This window comes from Dendrobates tinctorius, unplaced genomic scaffold, assembly GCF_039654945.1.
Source record: "Dendrobates tinctorius isolate UK_male_01 unplaced genomic scaffold, ASM3965494v1 ptg000169l, whole genome shotgun sequence".
In the NCBI taxonomy this organism is placed as follows: Eukaryota; Metazoa; Chordata; class Amphibia; order Anura; family Dendrobatidae; genus Dendrobates; species Dendrobates tinctorius.
In genome coordinates this window covers 1,773,293-1,795,895 of record NW_027361836.1, presented here as the reverse complement: position 1 = coordinate 1,795,895, position 22,603 = coordinate 1,773,293, and the positions used below count along the sequence as shown (strand labels likewise).

At 44.6% G+C, this 22,603-nt stretch overlaps 1 protein-coding gene across 2 annotated transcripts in view; it reads right to left on the bottom strand.

The window, feature by feature from the left end:
• UBE2W (ubiquitin conjugating enzyme E2 W) overlaps positions 1-20,061 on the bottom strand; it is a 55,619-nt gene extending 35,558 nt beyond the window's left edge. Inside the window, exons 1-2 of one of the 2 annotated variants that reach the window (XM_073550786.1) lie at positions 19,908-20,061; positions 5,273-5,364 (exon numbers count right to left, since the gene is read on the bottom strand). In XM_073550786.1, the coding sequence (XP_073406887.1) occupies positions 5,273-5,364; positions 19,908-19,922 (107 nt within the window). In that variant the 5' untranslated portion in view covers positions 19,923-20,061. Of the gene's footprint in view, positions 1-5,272; positions 5,365-18,343; positions 19,078-19,907 lie in introns of those variants that run through there. The other variant, XM_073550787.1, reaches the window with a different exon arrangement.
• Positions 20,062-22,603: the final 2,542 nt, after the last annotated feature.

Here is a 22,603-nt window from a genome sequence, read left to right as displayed (position 1 = left end):
TTTTGGTCTACTTCAGTTTGTCATGCAGGTCCTATTTAAGAGATTTCTTGATTGAGAACAAGTTCCCAAAGATGTGATAAACCACAATTAATTTAGGTTTTAGAGTGGGATGGAGGGGAATCACTTTTTTAGTCAAGGCCCTGTAGATTTGGATTTCTTTTTGACTTAATAATAAAGACCTTCATTTAAAAACTGCATTTTGTGTCTACTTGTGTTATCTTTATTAATATTTAAATTTGTTTGGTGATTCGAAGTATTTAAGTGTGGCAAACATGCAAAAGAATACAAAATCAGGTAGGAGGCAAACACTTTTTCACCCAACTGTATGTGTACTTTTTTGTTTTCCATGAATATGTATATGGGTATAATATTTTTTCACAATTTTCTTTCGTTGTTTATTTTGTTTGTTTATTATTTATAGAAATGTTAAGTTTTTCATTTCAACTTAGTCCCTCTGCTGGACTTTTACTTATCTATCTGATTACTTACAATGCATTAGACTGGCAAGTTTAACAGTGGCAGAACATCTGTTCAATCCTGCATTTGGCATGGTCTTACAGGCCACTGTACTTGGCAGACCTGTAGGTCATTATTTGAGCTATGGCTGCCATGAATACAATCGGAACCCCACAATAAAGTGGCAGGGATGTCACTGGGATGAGAGAGGGAGTCTGCTATAAATGCCCTTATTGCTATTGAACGCGCCATTTGGAAGGTTAAACAGCCAGGGTCGGTGCTGGCATGAGACTATTGTCTGCCGGCATCACTTTTGCTGGCACAGCTCCTGTGCACGCATAATCACCATCACTTTCCGGTACATCCATTTGCAGAAAGTACTTGCAAATTATAATGTACCAGTACGTCATGTCGGGAAGTTAAAGAGATTTTTGCTGCCTCATATTAAAGCAACAAATAGTTCGGACAAAGATCCTGATTGAAGAGATGTATCACATACTGGGCTTCTTGCTGCAGGATTATCTGTTGCAACTCTGCCAGTTCTCTCATTGAAGAACTCCTGCTACATTGTCCATGAGTCTGTCTAACATGCCCCCTTCTATAGATTGGCAGCTTTCTGCCTAGACAGCAACCTGTGAATCAATGGAGGAGGGAGACCTAATTATAGCAAAACTGCAGCAAGCATCCCAGCAAGTGACTTACTGCAAGAATCAGGGTTTATGTCCCCACTTTATGATGCAAACACCCAGTGACAATGATATATATATATATATATATATATATATATATACACATACACACATACATATACACACACAAATGACACATTTGTAAAAATAATCCAACACAAGTTAAAGCACATCTGTCATTTCAGGTGACTTTTCATAGTAAACTGTCCTGTTTGTGTACATGAGAAACACCACTATTTCTTAGGTGGCCATTAAATAGGACCTGTATGGTGCATTTTCACCAGTTTGCCCTCTGCAGGCTCTCTCTAATTTTCCATTCTCTCTCTCTAATTTTCAATTCTCTCTGAGCTGCTGAGAGGAGCCCAGATGTTATGTATTCTGTGATGGATTCTGGCTCTTCTTTCTCTTTAATACAATGAGAGAAGCAACAGTAGGGTGGAGAATGGTATAGCAGTACTGAGCTGTGTGGCTGTGAATCCAGCATTGAAGTGTAATATATTTGTTGAAAGCTAACATTTATTCTGTTTGATCTGTCCGGTCCCTCACTATGCTAAGTGCTCCTCTCTATAAACAGTTTAATAAGCCAAGTAACCTAAGGCTGCGTTCACATGTCACGGTTTTTAATGCACGATTTTGCCACGAAAACGGAAAAAAACAGCATCCCATGCAATCCTATGGGATTCTGCAATGCTGTGCTAATGCTGCGGATTTTCCCGCGGCGGAATCGCATTGCGGAAAAATACGCAGCATGCCCATTATTTTGTGGAATCACGGCAATTCCACCCACATAGGAATGCATTGTTCTGCTTACTTCCCGCATGTGGCTGTGCCCACCATGCGAAAAGTAAGCAGAACATTTGCGGATGGTACCCACGGTCCGGAGGAGAGGAGCCTGTCCTCCGGGCTGTGGGTACCATATCCCTGTAAAAAATAGAATAAAACATAAAAAAAATCGGGTTATATTCACCTTCCGATGTCTCGCGCAGTATCCCCAGACTTCAGCGATACACGCGGCAGGTCCCGTTCCCAGTAATGCATTGCGATAATGACCTTTGCTGACGTCGCTGTCTCGCGATGCTGTAGCGGTCTCGTCATCAAAGGTAATTGCCGCAATGCATCACTGGGAACGGGACCTGCCGGAGCATCGCAGAGGCCTGGGGACGCTGTGCGGGACATCGGAAGGTGAATATAACCCGATTATTTTTTAAATTATTTTTAACTTTATATCTTTTTACTACTGATGCTGCATAGACAGCCTCAATAGTAAAAAGTTGGTCACACTCATGTGACCAACCTGTCAGTCAGTTCTCCAAGCGATGCTACAGATCGCTTAGAAAACGCTAGCATTCTGCAAGCTAATTACGCTTGCAAATCGCTAGTTTTTCCACGGGAAAATCGTGGGAATTTAAAATGCGATTTTCCCGCAGAATGGAATTCGGGAATTTTCGCGGTAACTTCCACGGGAGTTCCGCAACGTGTGAACCCAGCCTGACATTTCACTGTGCTGACAGTCTGTCTTGCTTAGACCAAGGCCATCTTCAGTTCACAGGTTTCCTGACCTGAACAAACAGCCTCATAAATGTCTATGAGACTTTTCATTCAGGTGAGAAGACCCATAGTTGGTCCAAGCATTGCGGTCTGTAATCAAACCGTGAAATGCAGATGTCTGAACCGGGCTCAGGGATGGATTTGAGCTGTTTTTCAGAGTGGATGCTGAGTTCAGGAGGCAGGAGAAAAGACTTATAAGTGGATAAAGAAGCATATTTCACTGATAAAATATATAGTACAAAGTTTATATTCACTTGTATACTGACATATGCTAAATACCACAGTGACTATTTAAGAATGTTATTTTTCCTGTGGTTATAATCGTTGTCCAGTCACCATGAATAAATGCTATTCAGGCGTCATAAAGATAACTGCACATTCTGCTTTTTCTCAAGAGAGGACAAAGCACTTTTTAAGTTCCTCAATGACACCGCCTCCTGAAATACACTGCAATAATCCCGCTACTTCATAGAAAACATCAAAACTAAGCTGCATGCTACAAGAGAGAGCTCTGCGCATATTGAATCAGGAGATCAGTCCTGACAATGTGACACATTAGCCGCCTCTCTGATGGGATACGCAAACACATTGCATTATATTTCAGCCCTGCCACCAACATTACCATACACAAGTACAATGCACTACTGAGACTCCTACTATTCTGGACATACCCGCAGCACCATTAAGTATTGCTGATCAGATCAGGGGAAGTGTTGGTACGTCATGGCTGGCAGCTGTTACCGCAAGACATATACATTTATGGAAGACGAAAAATAATGCAGAATAAGAAATAGAGCAAAATCAGCTGTTGTACAAAATAATGAGCGACATTCAGATCTCCAAAGGAGCGGAGAAATTCAGCAGCAACACCAACCAAAAGAGTCACTCGTTTTTAGGTTGCTGTCCTAATCTATTTAGGTGCAGTCTAGTAAATAAAGAGCTTGTGACATTTATCAAATAGAGAGAGTGAATGATTCACTAATGGTCACAATGAAAAAAAAAAAAAAAAAAAAATCAATATCCTGGTCAAATTGTGTTTAACAGAAAATCATAGCAAAAACCATGGATCATCCTAAGGATATGCTCACGTAACGCATTGCTGTACCTCCAGTTTCAGTGTATACTATGTGATGCAACTTCAGGCCCTCTCCCTGCCTCCTGCTTGTGATAGTTCTTTCCCCTCTTACTTCTTACAAGCAGGTCGCAGGATACATAGACTAAAGCTGCACCTAATAGAATAAACTGGAGATTATGCACACACATAGTTTAGTCATGCAGTGCAAGTCAGGGGGACTTTGTAGGGATTCGCCTATTTCTCTATAATCTAGCTCACTTATGTAGGGTAGAATTTATATATTTAGCAGCACTGTAGTGACATAGTTCATCAAACAGGGGAGACTGACCTATTTTCACAGCAGCACATGTACTGGACTGGTGGTATGACTGGAGAGCATGTGGCACAGTTGCAGATAACGATACTGTCAAAACACATAGATGCTACTGGGCTGAAGACACTTCTACACTGCTAGAATACTGTTAAGACTCTGTTCACATGTCTGTTTATTTTTTTCCATTTAGCGTAGACAAGCAGAACAGAACCATAATTAGCATCCTCTGAATTCCTGCGTCAAAACGTCTGTCTGCTTTCTGACTGTTGTCCATTTTTAGAACCAAAGAAAAAAGTTCTGCATTCAGGACTTTCTTTTCCTATTATAAAAATGAGGAAGTCAGATGGACCCCATATAAAGCTATGAGACCCCTCTACTGCACAGTAATTTCCAGACGTTAATTCCAGTTCTGTTGTGTTTGTCTTTTCTAAACGGAACAGGTACCGTATATAGACACGTGATCTGAACTTAGTCATATTACAAATGCAAAAGAAAAAAAAGAAAGACCGACCTAAAGGCTCCATCCATGATAGCAAAGCTTGGATTTCAGTTTAAGAAAGAAATGAACTGTCTTGCATTAGTTAATAATGGCTGAGGGGTCTGACTTTGGAACTCGCACTGCTCCATCACAGCTTCTACTCTGCACAAAGTTGTTCCAAGTCACCCCTTGTACAGGGGTACAGATGGTTGGGAGCGCTAGACCAGAGCCGCGGCCTTTTTTATCCCCAAGAACAGTGGTGATCCCAGAGGTTAGCACTCCCAGACATATGTCATAGCATACTTAATAGGAACCCCCTTAAAAACTTCTATTGAGAAGCTGTACTGGTTTTTATGCTCTAACTGCATACATCCTGTATAATGATTGCATGAGCATAGGAGGATACATGATTGGCAGACAACTGGTACATTTGTCTTTTACTAAGTTGACCACAGCAACCAAATGGACTTTTATTTTGCAAAATTTCTCCAGAAAAAATAAAAAAAAAGATATGTAATCTAATGGTTTCCATGAGCGACTCTTCTACTTTTCCATTGCAACAGTTTTGCAACATCCTGCACAATGCTCACATATCTCTAATCAGACGTCCCCAACCCCTTCATGTGTGTAATGAAAAGCCCATTAAACGTAAGCTATTGATGCCGGCCACGCATTTACAGGAAGCAGTTGAAGATGCTTTTCATTTAACTTACTGTGTAATGGAATTCTGAACGCTCTTTTCATTTAAGGTCATCCCTGGTGGAGGCTCGTTCTGCAAAGCCAACAGTTCTTTCTGCAGCCGCTTCTGCAAAGAATAAACCAGGCGTCATATTAATAGATGAGCTCGCATACAATTACTGCTACAGATTATTAAAATATCCAGTCACTACAGGAAGGTACTTCATTACAGCATTCATAAATCCCATTATGCAGGGAGGAGAACGTTCATGACCTTTAAATAAAAATACCTTAGACAACTCACATGGAGTACAGTAAAAATGTGAATGGCAACAATGCAACCAGGCTGCAAACAATGGATCTGTAACAGGACAGTGAGCAAAGTAATACCTTTCTTAGGCAATGTTCACATGTCCAGTAATCATTCCTTAGAACAGATCCTGACAAAAAAAGTTGTGCAGACACAACTTTGCCCGCCTGAAAAAAACTAATTTCACCTGGATCCTATTTAACAGTGAAGTCTATAGAAAACAGATCTATGAAGTAACCATCCGTTGTGCTCCCTTTTCATACGGGTCTGATTTTTGCTTACTGGCTCAGTTTCAAATATATAATTTCTTGTAAGTTCACATGTCCAGTCCAATTGAAATCAGTTTTTTCAGACAAAAAAAAGTTGGAACAAGCAAAAATTGAGCTTGACTTGAGTTGGTACACATGCAGAACATGAATGCATGTTCACACTGGCCACAAAACATATAAAACCTACAAGAGAAAGTGAGCAAAAACCCTGCTGTAACTAAGTACCGGAAATAAAAAGCAAAAAGTGCATTTAAATAACAGAGTTTTTAGTAATACTTTTTTTTTTTTTTTTTTTAATCAAAAACAGCATAAAAGCCATCCCACCGTGACAAGGTAACTGTATGGGACAGTCCTACACGGTCCTACTGTTTTGTGGCCCATGTGACCCTGCGCTTATGTTCTGAGTGTGTACCAACTCAAGCTCAATTTTTGTGTTTTTTCGTTTTATTGCTTTCTGTGCAGGCTGGGGTGTGGCCTCCCTCTCCTGAGCTGGAAATTGTATTTAAAGGCTTCCCCAGACTGGTGTTCACTGGTTGGGCCCAGTCCTTTTGTCTGCCCTAATTCACACACTGAGGTCAACATTGACACATGGTAAGGTTTTTAATATTAGACAGTGTAGGACTGTCCCGGGAAGAGTTACCTTGTCGTGGTGGGACGGCTTTTATGCCATTTTTGATCAAAAAAAGTATTCCTAAAAACGCTTATTTAAATGCACTTTGCCTTTTATTTACTTCGTTACAGCAGGGTTTTTGCTCACTTTTTATCTTGTAGGTTTTAGACAAAAAAGTTGGGTCTGCACAACTTTTTTTTGTCAATGAATTGCTGCTGGTTCCATTCTAAAGGATGATTACTGGACATGTGAAATTAGAAATGGTAACAAGCACATCCAGCCCCCACCCCAAAATAGTGACACCCAGAGCTCCCCATTACTGGTCAAAGCTTCCACACAAAAATCACACTGAGCCCTTGTGCCCCTGTCCCTTAGGCCGGGGTCACACATGCGAGAAACTCACATCTCAATACTCAGCACTGCCGCTGGCACTCGGACCGGAGCGCTCAGCTGCATAGAAATACATGCAACCGCATTCTGGTCCCGAGTGCCGGCGGCAGTGCCGGGTATTGAGACGCAAGACTCGTGCGAGTTTCTCGTAAGTGTGACCCCGGCCTTATAGTAAGTATACTTACATCCAGGGCTTTCCACCTTACACCCACATGGTATTCGCATATCAAGAACTGCAACCACACAAGTGCATCCAGTGTCCAGCATCCCTTTAACTGGCCACATTTTCTGATCTCCAGCGTACCATATCTGTGTGTCTCCATTTCCCGACCCCAAGTATAAGCCCATCCAGATGTGCTCTTCTGTGCTGGGCTATTCACCAAAGTCACCATCTGGAGAGCTGCTCTATAATAATGCACCAAGCTGGCAGACAGCCAAGAGCCACATGTCATGGGTCCACAAGCCACATCCGGCTCCCGAGCCTCAGGTTGTGGACACCAGTTCTGTATGCTGAAAATGGAACAAGAGGGGAGTCTCCGAAAGGTTTCCACATCTCTATGTCACTTATCGTAGTGACCGCTGACCGACAGACTGTATTGTATGTTATGTGTGACCAACTCTCTGATCCCATCTGCTGGCCCCGGTCTCAGCACAAGAGGACGTACAACCCCCATTTTCATGATCCTACATCTATAAAAATTACACCTTCACAAGCAATTAAATGTACATGTACGTATTTCTTAACATCATTTTCTGTAACAGCATCAAAAATATACTAGAAAAAAATATTTTTATCTAACACACCACTGATATGACGCGGTCAGGATCGCTGGTACATCGCTAAGTGGTCGCTAGTGAGCTGCCACACAGGCAGATCTCACTAGCGACATCGCTGGGGACGGGGATCGCTACTTACCTGTCACACCAGGCGATCCTGCGTCCTCCCGCCCGGCTCCACGCGTCGCTCGTCCTCACAGCAGGAAGCGCCACAGGAAGCTGACGACGAGAAACAGTCCTGAACGTTCTCGCGCGATCAGCGATAACCAGCGGGGGAGCCGGTCGTAGGTAAGTATCAGACACAGAGATATCGCTAGCAATATCGCTATAACGTCACTAGTTATAGCGATATTGCTAGCGATATCTCTTAGTGTGACATGCCCTTTAGGATATATGAACACTGAGCTGAGTTTAATTCGCCACCTCTACAATCAAAACTCATTGTTTCTGGAGAGTTGCTGCTCCAAAAACTCCAAAAATATTGAGTGTGAACACACCCATAACCTCTCATTGTCCTTTCGATGTGGAGTTTGCATAAACGAGCATGCAAACACTGCTTGGGTGACGACAGGGATCATTAAAGCACCGACATCCTTGGTAACAGAAATTTATAGGTTTTTAAATCCTGGAAATGTGTTTGCTATGCTGTTATTGCAGCTGTCCGCTCAGGGTGTGGACTGTGCAGGATCCAAGGAGAACACGTGCTTTACAGACTGGGGCCGCTGTTAGATGAGGGTAATACAGTAGCACCCATATTATGGACACAACACCCAGGTTTTCCCATATCCCAAAAATTCCAGAACTGATCTTCATGGCCCCAGGGTCACCTACCTGTATACGCCCACATTCTCTGCTTATATCCATCAGTCCTGTATGTGTATCTCATAGTCATGACTTATGCCATGTGTGTCTTCATGGCGAGTACCCAAGGGTGAGGTACTGCCGACCTGATGTAGGAACACCTACTATTGGGCAATATTACACTAAAAGCAGGGTAAAGACACTCACCTGCTATTTCCCCCATTGCTTGAGCACCGCTCCGCTGGTGGTCGCCAGCCTCTCATGTCATGCGAGTGCCAACCGCGTGCACACAACCTCTGCAGCCATCATACGTCATGAGAGCGCCAAGGCCCATGACTATATGTAGCAGATACGTGCATGGTGGGCATGCCATCTCTGCAGGGCATGTGAGAGCGCATCAGAGCAATGGTGGAGAATTTCATAGAAGAATAGGAGTTATTTTTTATTTTGGCAAATTCCCTGTAGTCAGTACATTTCTTTATACTCCAGACAACTCTGTTAAGGCCACATTCATACCTTGCAAAAGCGTGCACCGTTATGTACCACATTGCACCATGTGAACCCTGGCCTACACATCCTCCTAATACAGCGATCGCATGAATGAAATCTAGTGAGGACATAAAATCCAAATGTTTCATCAGGCCCTGAGAAATGGAGCCTTTCTGCTTTCCTCTTCAGCTGCAAGAACGAATTGGCCATCTTGGGATTTCCCATCATACTTAACCTCTTCACTTCTGCTACCAAGCAGCACAACGCTGGCAATACAATACCAACAGCCCGAATCTGCCATTACGTGACCGCGCATTGATCAAGTATGTCAGGCTGTTCTCCATGTAGATCACCGCCACTTCTCACAGCGAAACCTTTATACCCTGTGCAAAGTCAATGACAATTCAGAAGTGGCAAGAAAAAGGTCAGAGAGCTTTACACATCCCACACTCATCCTTGCACTGCAATCACAATAGAAAACTGCATTGCTAAATCTGCCCACGGTATTTAAAGAGGTATTCTAGGACAGGCAAAAATAAAGGGCTTAGGCTGCTTTCACACATCCGGCTTTCCGGCACGATGCGGCAAAATTTGGAACAACCGGATCCGGTTTTGTCCCATAGAGTTGTATTGTCACTGCACAGTGCCGGATGGGTATGCGGCGCATCCGGTTTTTGCCGGATACGGCAAAAAGTAGCTGTCCGGCGTCTGCAAAAAACGTTCGCTGCAACGTTTTTTGACAGCGCCGAACCGGTTTTTCTCAGAGCGCATGCGCGGACACTGAGTCTCGCGGTGCTCTTTTAAATGTGGGCGCCACCGTATCCGGCCACACAGGCATCCGGTGTCTCCGGCACATCCCGAATCCGCCCCTACGGCTTTTCGCCGCACGGCGCTGGAGACACAAAGCCGGATGTGTGAAAGAAGCCTTAAAGGTATAAAACAAGAAAAGAGCAGCTACAACTCGGATCAATCCCCTGCGGCTCCAGCAACACTGCTTGTGGTTTATGTTCATGCTTGGATCATGTGCAGTGTAAATGTGTGACCACTGCAGCCAATCACTAGCTTCATCAATCTAGTGCCACTGCATTGGCCGGTAATTGGCCAAACCAATCATGTAGGTGGATGGCACAACACCACTCCAGGGAAGTAAACCAGGACTGTCAGGGTACATTGGAGAGGCAAGAGATTTATCAGGTAAGCAAAGAATAAGTAAATAAAATAAATAATGCCTCGTTATGTATACCAATGATACAAATTACATTTAAAGGAACAGTTTTATTTAAACTTTAAGATTTTTTTTTAAAAATCTGAAAAGTTTGCAAGGTTTGTGGAAGGAAGAAAATACTATACAGAAGGTTTGTTAATGACCATTCACATTAGTACATACCCAAGACCTTCTATAGTCTTGAAAGAAATGGAACACAGAGGGGTATTCCTGAACACAAAAATGATGACTTATTTCACTGCCAGTCCCTCAATTGACCCTGACCCAAGACGCTGATTGGAGCGGCTGGTAATGTATTGTATAGGAGAGTAATGATGGCAACACATAAGCTATCTTCATTAGCACCATAGGCTTCAAAGAAGCGGCAATCCAAATATGCCAATGGCTAACTGGTGGAGGCGGATCACGTGACAGCTACCATGGATCCATAAAAGGTCCTAGCATCTACTACTGTTACCAACTCCCCTTGAGAAAGCCGATGACAAATAGCGAAACGGGCGTTGGGGACTTTACTTTCACTGGCAACAAACTTAGCTGACTTAAGGAATGGGTAAGGTGGTTTGTTCTTCAATTTGTTATTGAAACTATATTATTATTATGCATTTATATAGCGCCATTTATTCCATGGCGCTTTACATGTGAAAAGGGGAAATATAGACAAGTATAATAAATATGTGTAATACAAGGGACACACAAGTACATAAGGAGAGGGGACCCTGCCCGTGAGGGCTCACAGTCTACAGGGATGGGTGAGGATACAGTAGGAGATGGTAGAGCAGGTCGTGCGGTGGTTCAGTAGACCGAGGATCATTGCAGGCTGTAGGCTTGTTGGAACAGGTGGGTCTTCAGGTTCTTCTTGAAGGTTTCTGTTGATGGTGAGAGTCTGATGTGTTGCAGCAGAGAGTTCCAGAGTATGGGGGAAGCACGGGAGAAGTCTTGTATGCAGTTGTGGGAAGAAGAGATTACCGGGGAGTAGAGAAGGAGATCGAGATGATCGAAGGTTGCATACGGGTAGGTACCTAGAGACCATGTCACAGATGTATGGAGGAGACAGGTTGTGGATGGCTTTGTATGTCATGGTTAGGGTTTTGAATTGGAGCCTCTGGGCAATAGGAAGCCAGTGAAGGGCCTGGCATAGGGGGGAGGCTGGGGAATAGCGGGGAGACAGGTGGATTAGTCGGGCAGCAGAGTTTAGGATGGACTGGAGCGGAGCCAGAGTGCTAGAGGGGAGGCCAGAGATTAGGAGGTTGCAGTAGTCGAGGCAGAAGATAAGAGCATGCACTAGTGTTTTTGTGGTTTCGTGGTTGAGGAATGAACGGATCCAGGAAATATTTTTGAGTTTGAGGGGGCAAGAGGAGGTGAGGGCTTGGATATGTGGATTCAAAGAGCGCAGTCGAGAATCACCCCATGGCACCGAGAGTACGGGACTGGGGAAAGAAAGCAGCCATTGACATTGATGGATAGGTCTGGTGGAGGGGTAGAGTGAGATGGGGGAAAGATGATGAATTCTGTTTTGTCCATGTTCAGTTTGAGAAAGCGAGCAGATATGATCTGTACTGTGGATTTTTCCCTATTTTGACCATTATGTCACCACTGTTGGAGACGCCACTCAGGCCCAGGGGCATATGATTTCACACTTGTTCAGATGAAATCCACCAGCGTTTGTCTTTTTCTGTGTACATAAATATTTTCTACTAACCATGAATTTTTGTAATTAATAACATTCATACTGTAACTCCCAGTGATCCTCCTAATATATATATATATATATATATATATATATATATATATATATATATATATATATATAAAATACATTTTGTACACTGGAATGCCCCTCTAAGGTTATGTCACATCTCATTTTTCAGCTACAGATGCAAACCAGGACTATTCTTTAACATATCCAAAGGCTGCTCTCATCACATGCCAAAAAGTGGAGAGGTAATAAAAAAAAATGGCAGTATATAACATACAATAATGTAACGTTTCATGCCTTGTGTATGTATTTCATTTACGGTAAATAAAAAAAAGAACCTACTTGTGAAGCTGGACTATTTCTTCCCATATAGTACATAACATAGCCAGAAAACTGCCTTCCCCAATTCCACTCATTCAGAGTAAAACCGATAATAAACTGGTAGAGAATAGAATGTAAACGTTGGCTTGTCACCAGGCCAGGGACATAACAAGGCTATGACACCAAGTCGTGCTAAGGTTGTAAAGAATTGGATCCATCCAGTTACAGTACATAGTTGTTCTGCAGAAGAAGGTGGTAACCTCTCAAACACGGAGTTAATGCTGTTATTACACTGCTCCACTATACAGGACAACCAGTTTTTCTATGGTTTATAAGGTTCATGTGATGCCTGGACGTCTGCTGGCAGCATCATAGACTGACAGCAAAGACGCACTGGTCATACTGGTCTAGGCCACCAGAATCCATATCTGTTACAGCCAGACACAGGAAGAGAGAAGAAGCAAACAGTAACAGTTCGGAAGGTTTTACTGCAGCCTTTACTACAATTACTTCTTATTTCTACAGGTTCATATTCACATTCATACCTGATGAGGCAAAACCTCCATGTTGTGCAGCCGAGCCCTGCACACAGCTCAGTACGTTACATCACATCTATTAAAGAAGCAACTTAGAGAGATATTACAGATGCAAAATAGAACATGTAAGGAGTGTAATAGGGCAGGTGTAAGGGATGTATAGGGAGTATAATGGGACTGGTGTATGGGCAGTGTAATAGGGCAGGTGTAGGGGATATATAGGTAATATAATAGGGCAGGTGCAGGGGATGTATAAGGAGTAGAATGGGGCTGGTGTAGAGGATGTATAAGGAGTATAATGGGGCTGGTGTAGGGGATGTATAAGGAGTATAATGGGGCTGGTGTAGGGGATGTATAAGGAGTATAATGGGGCTGGTGTAGGGGATGTATAAGGAGTATAATGGGGCTGGTGTAGGGGATGTATAAGGAGTATAATGGGGCTGGTGTAGGGAGTGTATAGGGAGTATAATGGGGCTGGTGTAGGGAGTGTATAGGGAGTATAATGGGGCTGGTGTAGGGAGTGTACAGGGAGTATAATGGGGCTGGTGTAAGGAGTGTATAGGGAGTATAATGGGGATGGTGTAGGGAGTGTATAGGGGAGTATAATGGGGCTGGTGTAGGGGATGTATAAGGAGTATAATGGGGCTGGTGTAGGGAGTGTATAGGGAGTATAATGGGGCTGGTGTAGGGAGTGTATAGGGAGTATAATGGGGCTGGTGTAAGGAGTGTATAGGGAGTATAATGGGGATGGTGTAGGGAGTGTATAGGGAGTATATTGGGGCTGGTGTAGTGGATGTATAAGGAGTAAAATGGGGCTGGTGTAGGGGGTGTATAGGGAGTATAATGGGGCTGGTATAGGGGATGTATAGGGAGTATAATGGGGCTGGTGTAGGGGATGTATAGGGAGTATAATGGGGCTGGTGTAGGGGATAGGAATATAATGGGGCTGGTGTAGGGGATGTATAAGGAATATAATGGGGATGGTGCAGGGGATGTATAAGGAATATAATGGGGATGGTGTAGGGGATGTATAAGGAGTATAATGGGGATGGTGTAGGGGATGTATAGGGAGTATAATGGGGCTGGTGTAGGGGATGTATAGGGAGTATAATGGGGCTGGTGTAGGGGATGTATAGGGAGTATAATGGGGCTGGTGTAGGGAGTATAATGGGGCTGGTGTAGGAAGTGTATAGGGAGTATAATGGGGCTGGTGTAGGGAGTGTATAGGGAGTATAATGGGGCTGGTGTAGGGAGTGTATAGGGAGTATAATGGGGCTGGTGTAGGGAGTGTATAGGGAGTATAATGGGGCTGGTGTAGGGAGTGTATAGGGAGTATAATGGGGCTGGTGTAGGGGATGTATAAGGAGTAAAATGGGGATGGTGTAGGGGGATGTATAGGGAGTATAATGGCGCTTGTGTAGGGTGATGTATAGGGAGTATAATGGGGCTGGTGTAGGGGATGTATAAGGAGTAAAATGGGGCTGGTGTAGGGGGTGTATAGGGAGTATAATGGGGCTGATATAGGGGATGTATAGGGAGTATAATGGGGCTGGTGTAGGGGATGTATAAGGAGTATAATGGGGCTGGTGTAGGGGATGTATAAGGAATATAATGGGGCTGGTGTAGGGGATGTATAAGGAATATAATCGGGATGGTGTATGGGATGCATAAGGAGTATAATGGGGATGGTGTAGGGGATGTATAGGGAGTATAATGGGGCTGGTGTAGGGGATGTATAAGGAGTATAATGGGGCTGGTGTAGGGGATGTATAAGGAGTATAATGGGGCTGGTGTAGGGGCTATATAAGGAGTATAATGGGGCTGGTGTAGGGGATGTATAGGGAGTATAATGGGGCTGGTGTAGAGGATGTATAAGGAGTATAATGGGGCTGGTGTAGGGGATGTATAAGGAGTATAATGGGGCTGGTGTAGGGGATGTATAGGGAGTATAATGGGGCTGGTGTAGGGGATGTATAAGGAGTATAATGGGGCTGGTGTAGGGGGATGTATAAGGAGTATAATGGGGCTGGTGTAGGGGATGTATAAGGAGTATAATGGGGCTGGTGTAGGGGATGTATAAGGAGTATAATGGGGCTGTGTAGGGGATGTATAAGGAGTATAATGGGGCTGGTGTAGGGGATGTATAAGGAGTATAATGGGGCTGGTGTAGGGGATGTATAAGGAGTATAATGGGGCTGGTGTAGGGGGTGTATAGGGAGTATAATGGGGCTGGTGTAGAGGATGTATAAGGAGTATAATGGGGCTGGTGTAGGGGATGTATAGGGAGTATAATGGGGCTGGTGTAGGGGATGTATAAGGAGTATAATGGGAGTATAATGTGGCTGGTGTAGGGGATGTATAGGGAGTATAATGGGGCTGGTGTAGGGGGTGTATAGGGAGTATAATGGGGCTGGTGTAGAGGATGTATAAGGAGTATAATGGGGCTGGTGTAGGGGGATGTATAGGGAGTATAATGAGGCTGGTGTAGGGGATGTATAAGGAGTATAATGGGGCTGGTATAGGGGATGTATAGGGAGTATAATGGGGCTGGTGTAGGGGATGTATAAGGAGTATAATGGGGCTGGTGTAGGGGGATGTATAAGGAGTATAATGGGGCTGGTGTAGGGGATGTATAAGGAGTATAATGGGGCTGGTGTAGGGGATGTATAAGGAGTATAATGGGGCTGGTGTAGGGGATGTATAAGGAGTATAATGGGGCTGGTGTAGGGGATGTATAAGGAGTATAATGGGGCTGGTGTAGGGGATGTATAGGGAGTATAATGGGGCTGGTTTAGGTTGTATAGACAAAGCGATGTAACAGAAAAGGTGCATAGCAATAAGAGGACTAGAGGAGAGAATGTACATACAGGAGTATAACAAGACAGATATACCGGATATTCCCTATATAAACAAAAGTATTGGGACATACGTCCTAATAACTGAATTGGAGTTTGTCCCTCAGGGCCATTGCCACATGTATATACCATTGGGCCCCTCGCCATGCCCTCTGCCTTTATTAAGCTTTATGACAGAATGGCTAATTCTAAAAGCTCCCTGAATTTGAGGGTGGTCCTGTAATAAGATGCTACGGGTGTAACAAGTCAGTTCATGACATTTCTTCTTTTCTAAATATTTCCACGATCACCTACAAGCAGCATCATTGAAAACTGGAAGCGTTTAAGAACTGCAGCAACTCAGGCACGACGTAGAGACCACAATGTTACAGAGCAGGGTCACCGAGTGCTGAGGTGCATAGTGCATAATAGTCGTCAACACTGCGGACTCCATAACTGCAGCGCTCCAAACTGCCAGAATGTTCATGGTATGGGCTTCCATGGCCGATCAGCTGTGTGTGAGCCTTACATTACCAAACACAATTCCGAGCATTGAGTGGAGAGCTGTAAAACATGCCGCCACTGGACTGAAGAGCAGTAAAAATGTTTTCTGCAGAGTGACGAATCATGCCTGTCTACCTGGCAGTCTGATGGTCAATTCACAACAACAGGGGTCCTCCTAAATGTGGTCGGGTTTGAATAGAACTTCAGAATTGTTGCTACCCTATTTACAGCAGCAGTCAAAAGTTTGGACACTTGTTCAGGAAATGATTTACTTGTTCTTATTGGAGTGTGCACATTGTACAATCAGACTGGAGGTAGAAAACCATGAAGGAACATATGAAAAAAGGAGTAAAAGAAACCAGAATGTGTGTTAAACATTAGATTCCTCAAAGTACCTCCCCTTTGACTCTGATGACAACTTTACACACCCTTGGCATTCTCTCAAGCAGCTTCATCAAGTTCTAAGCCAGAATATGGCAGGAATCACTCAACTAAGACAAAAAGGTCAGTCAATACAGAAAATTGTTAAATCTTGAAAGTACTCTAAAGTGTAATCATGAATTGCTATGATGAAACTGGGTCTCATTATGACCACTCCAGGAAAGGAAGGCCAAGAAATACATCTGCTGCAGAGGATAAGTTCATCAGTTACCAGCCTCCAAAACTGCAAATTAACAACACCTTAGATAACAGCCTCAGAAACAATGCTGACAAAGTAAGGCTAGTTTCACACTAGCTTATTTCCATGCAGCGCTTGGCGCCGCTAAGCCCCGCCCCCTGCCGGCTCCCTGCCCGCCCCATCCGGTCATCTCCGCCTACTATCGCACACGGCTGCATGCGATCTGCGCACCCTATCTTTAGCATAGGGTGCGCAGACCGTGCGCTGGCCGTGCGCTAGTAGGATTTTAGCATACGCTGCGCACTTTTGAAGGTGCGCCGAAAGCACCATGTTGCATTTTGGCGCGCTCGGCGCACCTTCAAAAGTGCGCAGTGCACGCTAAAATTCTACTAGCGCACGGTCTGCGCACCCTATGCTAAAGATAGGGTGCGCAGATCGCATGCAGCCGTGTGCGATAGTAGGCGGCGATGACCGGATGGGGTGGGCAGGGAACCGGCACCGAGCGCTGCGTGGAAAATAAGCTAGTGTGAAACTAGCCTAAGAGAGACATCTCAACAACACCTGTACAAAAGGAGACAGAGGGAAGCAGCAAAGAAGCCACTACTGAAGCCAGCAAACAAGATTTTTTATGAGAAACAAAACTAGATTAAAGTGTGGTCAATGAAAATCTGTACTATGGTCAGATGAGTCATATTTATCCTTTGTTACAAACTGCCATATCTTTATGAAACACAAGAAAAGTGAGCAGATGGTTCCTAGATGTTTGGTGCCCACCATGGATCATGGTGGGGAAGGTGTGATGGTGATACGGTTTGTGATTTATTCCAAATTTATTGTACACCTACCCAGCATGGCTACCACAGCATTCTGCAACAAAATACCATCTCATCTTGTTTGCACTGAGTGTGACCATAATTAGTACAATGACTCAAACCATCCCTCCAGGCTATGCAAGGGCTACGTGACCAAGAAGGGAAGGGATAGAGTGCTGTGTCAGATGACTGTCTCCGCAATCACCCAACATTAACCCAATAGAGTTGATGTGGGATAAGTTGGACAAGAGAGTGAAGGCAAAGCAGCCAACAAGTGCTTAGCACCTTTGGTGACTCCTTCTAGACTTTTGGAAGCCATTTCAGATGACAACCTGATAAGAGAATATTAGGGAGTGCAAAGCTGTGATCAGAGTACAAAAGGAGTACTCTGAGGAGCATGAGGTTTAAAGAAACGGCCAGCACAGAATGACTTTTCAAACCAGGTACAGGCGCTTGGTGCAACCTTCATACGGTCAAACGGTTCAGTGCACCTTCCCACCTCCTTGTTTTCCCATCTATTTCTGCCCTTCGCCACAGCTGTCAATCAAAATGGAGGGGAGGTGGCGGAGAAAGATGGAAAGTGCACTGAAATGTTTGTTTGGCCAAATATACATACATATATATATATATATATATATATATATATATATATATATATATATATATATATATATATATATACACACACACACCTTCATACATGTATGCACACACACATCCTATACACCTGTCAAAATATATATCTATTTTATAGGTCAGGTGTACATTAGGTGCATAGGAGATATAAATACACATGCATACACATGTAGTAGGTAGGTGGGTCGGTCAAGCCACACCCACTCCACATGGCCCACGTTGTTAGTGCACATGGGTGGAGACACATTCACCTCGAAAGCCACCCTGAAAAACTCACCGGCTGAGATGTCACAGGCGCTGCGAGCTACAATCAGGGCCGACACATTCAAAGTATCAGTGCGGTATCACGGCGGCCACAGGCCACATCTAGCTCCGTTGTGTCTAGAACGGAGTTGCTCCTGTGAGGCAGGACGTCAAGGGAAAGGGAGGAGGCTCATGTACTACACCGCTGTGCTCATAACAAGAAGTTGCTGTGCACGTGTGAGGGGAAGAGAGGAATGAGGGGGGGAAATGAGAGGAGTGAGGTGCTGCTGCAGTATGAGGCTGTGTATAAAGAAGTGTGAGGTGCTGCAGGTGGAGGCTGTGTATAAGGCCACATTCACACGTTCAGTATTTGGTCAGTATTTATAAGCCAAAACCAGGAGTGGGAGAAAAATACAGAAGTGGTGACGTTTCTACTTTTCCACTGGTTGTTTTACTCCAAGATTTAGCTTACAAATACCGACCAAATAACGTGTGAATGAGGTCTAAAGGTGAAAAGCGTGGTGCTGCAGAAGAAGTAGGCTGTGTATACAATACGCTTTATTGCAATTAGTGCAGTTTCTCTCAGGATCAAGTGTTTCCAACTGTATATGGAAGAGAAGTGTGAGGTGCTGCTGGAGGAGGCGACTGTAAAGGAGAAACGCTGTGCTGCAAAAAAATGCTGTGTATAAAGGAGAAGTGTGAGGTGCAGGAGGAGGCTGTGTAAACGGGAGCATGAGGTGCAGGAGGAGGCTGTGTAAAAAGGAGCAGGAGGAATAAGGACCCTTAACTGCTGCTGTTAAGTTGTATCGGCAGTCGTTAAGGGGTTAATATTGTGCTTAAAAAAAAAAAAAAAAAAACTTTGCTTCAACAAAATGGCGCCGGTTGTGTTCCATGTACCAATGAGTGAGCGTTGCTATGTTCAACAGCGACAATTTCTTGTTCTTGTACGCGTTCCCACACTGGTCCTTGGAACACAGTGGGCTGCGCATGTGCAGACAGAGCATTGCCACAGGTACTATGCCCGGGCACCGCCGGCTCTACTGCTAGGATATAACAGGCGTGTGATCTGTACACATCATCTTTACAGTGTATCCCCATTACTGGACCGGTATGTAGGACATATATGTGTACACACGTGTATTAGCTGTATATACAGTATGTCTGTGTACACATATTACAGGAGATGTGTATAGAGAGACCCGCCCGTGTGTAGGAGCTGCAGTATATAACATTACCCAGGTCTGTGTATATACGTGCACACACACAGGAACCACACACATATATACAGCCACTATTAGAGCTGTGACTGCATCTAGGGCAGATGGTGGGACCGCACACACGTGCGGGCTCTGTGTCCGGGGACGTGGGCCAGCGTTGGGGTCACGTCCCGTGTCGGTATAAGTGGGAGACTCTACTTTCTACGCCATGACACGACAGGTGCCGGAGCCAATCGGTCACAGCACGGACCTCCACGCTGACGGAGTTGTGTAGTGACGGCCGTGACTCCAGGCCCCGCACCGGGAGGACACCCCTACAATCTGCGCTACAGGAAGGCGCGGACCAGGGTCATCCGGGTGTTACGGTCGCGCAGCACTCACCTGCATTGACGCCATGATGGGAACCCTCCCCCTCCCGCCTGCGGTGACGTCACGTCTCACGTGATCTGCATGTCCGAAGCCTTTTCCCGCATGCGCGTTGTAACCGCGTGTAGAGCGCCTGCGTTTCGGACTGTGTTCATCTGCTTGCTCTGTGGCTGTGCAGCAGGAAAGATGGCGGACTCCTTTCTCCAGCTTTTATTGATTTCTGAAACTTTTAGCTAATGTTTTTATTACAAAAAAAATAAAGATTACTGCGCTCTGTGTGCGGTAATGGCTGCGCTCTGTGTGCGGTATTGGCGCGGTACCGCAGTGTCAGTGATCACTGCGCTGATATCGCAGCAGAGTCTCCGTCTTGACTCTTTATGTTCCTGGACTCCTTATCAGATATTATCAGGCAGACAATATTTTACAGTCACAGTGGTAAACCATAATGTGTTGATCAGAGCTCGGCGTCTCCGGCCCACAGATCTGAATAGTGGCGTCATCACTGGGATCTGTAATGTGGGAGAATAGGGGTCCCGTTACACATAGCGATGCTCCGGTGATCCCGACAACGATACGACCTGGTAAGGATCACTGGTACGTCGCTAAACGGTCGCTAGTGAGCTGTCACACAGGCAGATCTACTCACCAACGCAGCAACGATACCGCGATCCGTATAACGACCTCGGCGGTCGTTGGGATCTTGTCACACAGCAGCTATTCTGACACCTCCCGCCTGCGTCCCTGAGTTCTGCATCGCCAACGAGGTCGCTCGCCGGCGTCAAACACAGTGATGCATGCTGGCCAGCGGGACGCCAACGATCAAAAAATGGCCTAGGACATTCCAGCATGATCAGGCTAGTTTCACACTTGCTTTTTTTTGCAGCGCGTTTTTCCCGCAAAAAAACGCATTGAAAAAACGCATACATAAGGCTGGTTTCACATTAGCGCTTTTGTGCGCAGCGCATCGGGCGCACCAGTGCGCATGCGCACTGCGCACCTATATTTTACATGATGTGCGCATGGTCTTGCGCATATTTGCGCTTTCGTGCGCATGCGTTTTTTTGTCTTTTGCGCCAGGCGCGTCAGACGCAACATGTTGCATTTTTGGTTCCGCCCTGTCTCGTTAAAACAACGCATGCGCACGGAATGCGCACGGAATGCGCAAAAACACCACATTGGAGCCTATGGGAGCGCAATACTTGCGCATGGTCTTGCGTTTTTATGCGCATGCGTTTTTTACATAAACATGACTGAAATTTGGTCTAGACAGTAAAAAAAAAAAATTGAACCAAGGTGATAAAATGGTGTGGGCACTGGGATTCCACAATACTTTAAGGATTGCTCACTAGTGGACACACAGCACAAGCTGCACCAATGTAAGTATGAAAAACCTAATGTCTGGCTGAAATTTCAATACATTTCTATGTACTTATGTCTCTTTTTTTTTTTTATTGCAGCATGTCTTCATCTGGTGAAGAATATGTCCCCGGGACAGGGCAAGAGGCAGAAGAAGTGAGTACTATGCTTCCGTATGGATTTGAAAAAATAAACACATGTGATTAATTTTTTTGGTTTAATTTTCAGAGCTCATCCTCCATCACGCCACCACCACCGGAGGAACGGCAGGAGCAGCAAGGCCAAGTGCGGGCGGGTAGACGTGATGTAAGTACAGACGGACTGTTTTTTTTTTTTTTTTTACTTATTTTCTAGTCTGGTTTTTTTTTTTTTTTTTTTTTTTTGGTATTTTTTAGTTGTTTTTTTTTAAATTTTCATGGTTGTTTTTTTCGATGTTTGTTGTTTTTTTTCCATTTATTTCCATTTAAAACAAATAATTTTTTCATGGATTGTTTATCAATATCTAGGGCTCAAAGTGTGTGTGTGTGTGTGTTTGTGTGTGTGTGTGTGTATGTTTGTTTGTTTGGGTATATGGGCACGGGACTATGGGATGGAGGATATATATGATGGGTATATGGGCATGGGATAGAGGATATGTATGATGGTATATGGGCACGGGACTATGGGATGGCGAACATGTATCATGTGTATATGGGCACAGGCATATGAGATGGCGAATATGTATGATGGGTATATGGGCACAGGACTATGGGATGGAGGATATGTATGATGGAATATGGGCACGGGACTATGGGATGGAGGATATATATGATGGGTATATGGGCATGGGATGGAGGATATGTATGATGGTATATGGGCACGGGACTATGGGATGGCGAACATGTATCATGTGTATATGGGCACAGGCATATGAGATGGCGAATATGTATGATGGGTATATGGGCACAGGACTATGGGATGGAGGATATGTATGATGGAATATGGGCACGGGACTATGGGATGGAGGATAATTTTAAATTTATATAACTAACCACAGTTAGTTACTATGCCCGGGCAGCGCCGGGCTCTTCAGCTAGTTATCGATATTTTTTTTTTAAAAATCTTTCAAAGATTAATGTTTGTCTTTCTTTTCTAGGCTCCACAGCGGGAGGAGGACCTCGCCCTGGACAACGACGAGCTCATCCGTCTAGTCCAGGAGCGAGTCCCGTTGTGGGACACCCGTCACCAACTGCACTCGGACAACGTGGTGATCCGGCGGCTCTGGAACGAGGTGGCCGCATCGCTGATGGATGGCTGGGACAACGCCTCTCCCCGGGTCCGCAAGGATTTTCGTAAGTATTTAAATGCAGTGTGAT